The sequence below is a fragment of the Bison bison genome, unplaced genomic scaffold (assembly GCF_000754665.1).
Source record: "Bison bison bison isolate TAMUID 2011002044 unplaced genomic scaffold, Bison_UMD1.0 scf7180017835053, whole genome shotgun sequence".
Classification (NCBI taxonomy): Eukaryota; Metazoa; Chordata; class Mammalia; order Artiodactyla; family Bovidae; genus Bison; species Bison bison.
In genome coordinates, this window is record NW_011472936.1 from 33,621 (window position 1) to 39,706 (window position 6,086).

Consider the following 6,086-nt stretch of genomic DNA (forward strand, 5'->3'; position numbering starts at 1 on the left):
ACAGCATCAGACCTTGCTTCTATCACCAGTCACATCCACAGCTGGATACTGTTTTTGCTTTGGCTCCATTCCTTCATTCTTTCTGGAGTTATTTCTCCACTGATTTCTGGTAGCATATTGGGCACCTACTGACCTGGGGAGTTCCTCTTTCAGTATCCTATCATTTTGCCTTTTCATACTGTTCATGGGGTTCTCAAGGCAAGAATACTTAAGTGGTTTGCCATTCCCTTCTCCAGTGGACCACATTCTGTCAGCCCTCTCCACCATGACCCGCCCGTCTTGGGTTGCCCCTCGGGCATGGCTTAGTTTCGTTGAGTTAGATAAGGCTGTGGTCCTAGTGTGATTAGATTGACTAGTTTTCTGTGGGTGTGTTAGTTGCCTAAAATGGGTAGCCCTTTCCTTCTCCAGGGGACCTTCCTGACCCAGGAATCAAATCCGGGTCTCCCAAGTTGTAGGCAGATTCTTTACCATCTTTTATTTTTTCATAGGAGACATTTAGCAGTGTTAGAGAAATTTTTGGCTGTCACCACTGGGGGGTAGTTGTGCAGTGCTGCTGGTATCTGTCTAGTTAGTAGAGCCCAAGGATGCTCTTAAACATCCTGCAATGCAAGGAGTTGACAATAATGCCAAGGTTGGGAAGCTTTGGAATTAAGACTTAAAGAAAATGAGGGTATCCGCCGTGTGGAGGTGAGGGAAGACCATTCTATGCAAAGAGAACAGCCATGGCAAAAGCCCTAAGGTAGGAGTGTGGCATGCTTTCTGGAGGAACTGAAAGTACACCCAGAAGAGGAACAGGAGATGAGGTAAGATGATTAATATGGGCCAGAACATGTAGTACCTTAGAGGTCGTTGTGGGGACTTTGGCTTTTATTCTGAGCTATTGGAAGTTGCTGGCTCAAGATGAGGACTGCAAATTAACCATAGGGGCCATTGGTGACTACAGCAGAAGCTGTTTTGGTGGAGTAGTGGGGACCTGATTCAAGTGGGTGAACAGAAAGTGAGGAATGGGAGGCAGTGAGTATAGACAATTCTTTTGAGAGTTTTGATACAAAGAGGAACATAGAGATGGAACAGTGGCTGGTGGGGAAAGTGGGGTCGAGAAGGTTACTTTTCTTTTTAAAGGTAGGAGAGTAAGAAAGGCATGCTTGTATATTGATGGGAATCATCCCTTAGTGAGGGATGAAAATGACGTAGGAGAGAAAGAAGGGAGAATTGGTGAAGCAATGAGTTTAAAGAAGTTTATGTTTTTTATTCCTCTGTTTCATTTTAGTGGGATTTTTAAGAGGAATAGTCTGTTATTTTAACTAAAAGGCCCTTTCACTCTTAAAAAATTACTTTATTCAGGTATAATTGACATGCAGCATTGCATAAGTTTAGGATGTACAGTGTGTTGATTTGATGTATTTATGCAGTTGACCCTTGAACAACACAGGGATTGGGCACTGACATTCTGCAGTTGAAAATCCACCTATAACTTTATAGTCAGCCCTCCATATCCTTGGTTTTCCCATATCTGGTTCCAGATCTCGAGTTCCACTAACCCCAGATTAAAATAATCACAGATAGTGTAGTACTTCTTTACTGAAAAAATCCACATGTAAGTGGGCTCACATAGTTCAAACCCATGTTGTTCAAGGGTCAACTGTATATTGTAATATGAAACTTGGCATTCCCATGTAAGAATAAGAGTTTCAGCCTCTATTTTGTAAATAAACAAACCAAGGCCTTGGCTCATACAGTGGAGAAGCTGTATTTCATATTTACTTACCCATTATCTTCCAGGTCAGATTCAGTTTTTCAGTTCCCATCCTTCTAGGACCTCAATGACATTTGAATTTTGCCTCCAGAAAACATTAATTTCCAACCAGCAAGTAAACAGAAGTTGAACCAGTCTTTTAATTTTTTTTTTTAACAATTTAAAGAATATTTACTTTTTGGCTGCATTGGATCTTAGTTGCAATTCATGGGCTCTTCATTGCATCATGCAGGCTCAGTAGTTGGGGCACTTGGGCTTAGTTGCCATGTGGCATGTGGGACACTAGTTCCCCGACCAGGGATTGAACCCATGTCCCCTTAATTGGAAGGTGAATTCTTAACCATGAGACTACCAGGGAAGTCCCCGAACCAGTCTTTCTTTAAATCACCAACTTCAAAATTTGGGAAAATATGTTCAGTATAGTTAAGCATCTTATGTCACATTTATATGAAATTATAGCAAAAGTAATCAAGTGCACCCTTAATTGATTTTTACCCTTTCAGGCAGTACTGGTTTCTGGTGTAACTCTCCTTTCCATGCACAATTTTGGGTTTGTTTGAAAACAGAGTGGACCCCAAACACATGGATTATGAAAACAAGAGGACCTAGTAAATCAGATAATGTGTCCTGTTGTCATAGCAACTGGCTTTTGTTTGAAGGTTGGCTTTAAGGATTTTTGGTATCTCAGCAACTCAATCAGGACTGCTTTTGACCTTTGTTTACCAGGACAACATGAAGGATCTGACTAAGCTGTGGTATAGTTGGCACCTGGTTGCATGAAGAAATACAGAAACAGTGGGCTTACATTAGGAGGTTATAATAAAAATGGAATTATAGCAGCTTAGTAGTATATTAGGAATTGCTGCTAGGAGGAATTCACAGAAATGGAAGATTATTGTTTGCCACATTATGCATACAATAAACTACATTCTACATACAAATTCTACATACAAATACCTTTCCTGTTCTTTCATACCTTCTCTCAATAATAATTATTGAGCACCTGTTGTATGCTAGACTCTGGGTACAATTCTGTGTCTTCATGGAGCATACTGTTTGAGCTACAATGGGTAGGATCCCTTTGTAAGGTCATAGGCAGGGATCATATTTCTTATATCACTGCATTAGTTTGCTAGGGGCGCCATAACAAAATACTGCACAGACTGGGTGGCTCAAACAACATAAACTTGTTTTCTCATAGTTCTGGAGGCTGGAAGTCCCAAGATCAATGTGTCAGCAGGTTTGGTTTCTTTGGAGGCCTCTTTCCTTGGCTTTCAGATGGCTGCCTTTCTGCTGTGTTCTCATGTGGTCTTTCCTCTGTGCACATGTGCATGCCCAATGTCTCTGTGTATCCAAATTTCCTTTTTGTATGGAGATAACAGTCAGATTAGATTAGGGCCCACCCTAATTGCCTCATTTTAACTTAATCACGTCAGTTTAGCTCATAATACTGTATCCTCTGGATCCTCAAAATTCATGTTCTTCTCATATGCAAATACAATCATGCCCATCCCAGCAGCCCAAAATTCTTAACCCATTCCAGCATCAATTCTTAAGTCCTAAATCTTATCTAAATGAAGTATGTATGAGAGATACCAATCAAGGTATAAGTCATCCTGGGCTTCCCAGGTGGCTAGACAGAGGAGCCTGACAGGCTATAGTCCATGGGGTCGCAAAAAGTTGGACACAACTGAGCAACTGAGCATGCATGTGCAGCCCAGGAAGCCCTCACCCACATTGGGCTTCAGCTGGCATAGTGGTAAAGAATCTGCCTGCAATGCAGGAGATGGGGATTTGATCCCTGGGTCGGGAAGATGCCCTGGAGTAAGAAATAACAACCCTGTCCAGTTTTCTTGCCTGGAAAATTCCATGGACAGAGGAGCCTGGCAGGCTGCAGTCCATGTGGTCACAAAGAGTTGGACATGACTAAGTGAGCACACACACACATAATTCATCCTAAGACAAAATTTCTCTTTAGCTGTGAACCTGTGAAATGGAACAAGTTAACTGCTTCCCAAGTATGGGAAGCAGAGGATAGTCATTCCCATTCCAAAAGGAACAAATTGGAAACAAGAAAGGGGTCACAGGTCCCAAGCAAATTTGAAGCCTAGCAGGAAAATTCCATTTTAAGGCTCAAAATAATCCTCTTTGGGTTAATACTGTCCTCCAGGCCCACTGGTGTGGTGGGCCCACTTGGGTGGCAGCCTTGCCGACTGAAACCACCAGGGTTCAGACACCCTAATGGCCTCATTTTAACTTAATCATCTCTTGAAAGACCTCATCTTTAAATCTAGTCACATTCTGAGGTACTGAGGGTTCAACATTTGAATTAGAGGGGAGGGATGTATTTTAGCCCATAGCAGTCACTCAGTATGAGTAATCAGCTGTCAAACTTTGTTAGTTTTGCCTATGTAATAATACTGTTTTCTTCCAATACTATGAAGTACTCCTTTGACAGTCCCCATTGGAGCCCTGCCTTCTGTTTCATGAAGGTGGGTACTGGTGTGAGCTCATAGTCTGCACCAATAGCCAAGGGCACACAATGGCCATCATCATTTTTCATCCCCAGGAATTAACGTAGAGACTCAAGGAATGACAAGGGGCAGCTTCTATAGTAATCCTTACTATCAGTATGCTTTAGTTGGTGTTGAGAGGTTTCAGGGTAAATAGCAGATACAAAGCATCCATGGAATGTTTGTATGCGTTAGAAGGGTTAGGGATGGTGATGAGGAGGAGATGGCCAGGATTCTCTTAACCATGCTGCTGGCATAATCAAACCAAAGGGACAGGCTCCGTTACCAAGTTAGTTATCACGGAAGGACTCTTAAGGTTTTTCCCAAGAACTTTGCCCATGGAAGTTATTAGGTGCTCTACCAAATTCAAAAAGCCAATTTAATAGAGACTAGAATATAGAGCTCCAGTGGCTCAGATGGTAAAGAATCCACCTGCAATACAGGAGACCTGGGTTTGATCCCTAAGTCTAGAAGATCCTCTGGAGAAGGAAATGGCAATGCACTCCAATATTCTTGCCTGGAGAATTCCATGGACAGAGGAGCCTGGAGGGCTACAGTCCAAGGGGATCGCAAAGAGTCAGACATGACTGAGAGACTAATACTTTCACTTTTTTTTCAGAATATGGTCAGAATTTCATAATCCACATAATACTTTTACATTTGTAATACACTTAGAACTTTCAAACATTCCAACATTAAAACATTCTTATGTGATCATCTCAAGTAATTTGTGAAGTAGACTAGAGAAGGAGAGGGTGGCATAGAGGTACCCAAGGCCAGTAAATAAATGCCAAGAGCCGACTCATTGTAAAAGACCCTCATACTGGGAAAGATTGAGGGCAGGAGGAGAAGGGGGTGACAGAGGATGAGATGGTTGGATAGCATCATCGAATCAATGGACATGAGTTAGAGCAAGCTCTGGGAGATGGTGAAGAACAGGGAAGGCTGGCATGTTGCAGTCCATGGGGTTGCAGATTCAGACACGACTTAAGATACTAACAACAACAACAACAGAATAGCAAGGCTAAGGCTTGAACCTACATCATTGATTCCTGGCCTTTTACTCTATAGCTCAAACATTGTTTATTTTCATATGTCCTTGTGTCAAGCTAATGGATAGGGCTCTCTGTAGAGATAACAAGAATTTTAAAACATTTGGGACTCGAAGAAAGGATTTAGTTACCATGGTCATTCTCTTCCATGCCCTTTCTTTCCTTTCTCCTAGGAAGCATGTCTTCTGAGGTGGCATTTGGATGGGTGGGTGGGATATTTGAAACAGAGAAGTATGAAGCGAATTGAAAGGTCATTGTTTACTTGAAATGGAACAAAAGCTTAGTTTAGCTCCTTGGTTACAACAAGAATAAGTGTCACAGTTTCTTTAGAGAATTATTAAAGATGCTCAAACCAGAGAAAGTGCCATGTCTATGGCACTTTAGGATTTGTCAAAACCCAATAAGCAAAGCAATGCTTCTGCTGAAATGTGAAAGTAACATTTTTTTTGGTTCTACAGAACATTGCTTTATGTTAAGTGTTATTTATAATAGGATTTGAGAAATGTACCTTCTTGTCTGACTGCTGCAGGGCTGATTACCATAGAGCTTGAAGAGAAAATTATCAGAGATGAGTTTTTGCTTGACTCCTGATTTTGTGCTCTGGGCATGAGGAGCTCTCTGTTCAGGAGGAGCTCTCTGTTCAGAAGGAAGCTGTAAAGGAGTTTTTCACCAAAGGGCCAGGAGCAGTCTGTGACTTAACATCACTTTACCTCCAGGAAAGGTAAACCTGGGATAGCCCCACAGCAAGCCAGAGGCTGATGGCTT

General features: G+C 41.9%; 1 protein-coding gene across 1 annotated transcript in view; it reads left to right on the forward strand.

Moving 5' to 3' along the window:
• Positions 1-6,086, forward strand: part of TRMT2B (tRNA methyltransferase 2 homolog B (S. cerevisiae)) — a gene marked incomplete at its 5' end in the record, with an annotated part of 31,479 nt that overhangs the window by 22,390 nt on the left and 3,003 nt on the right. Inside the window, 2 exon segments of the mRNA XM_010832817.1 lie at positions 4,194-4,333; positions 5,905-6,042. Coding sequence (XP_010831119.1) covers positions 4,194-4,333; positions 5,905-6,042 — 278 coding nt within the window.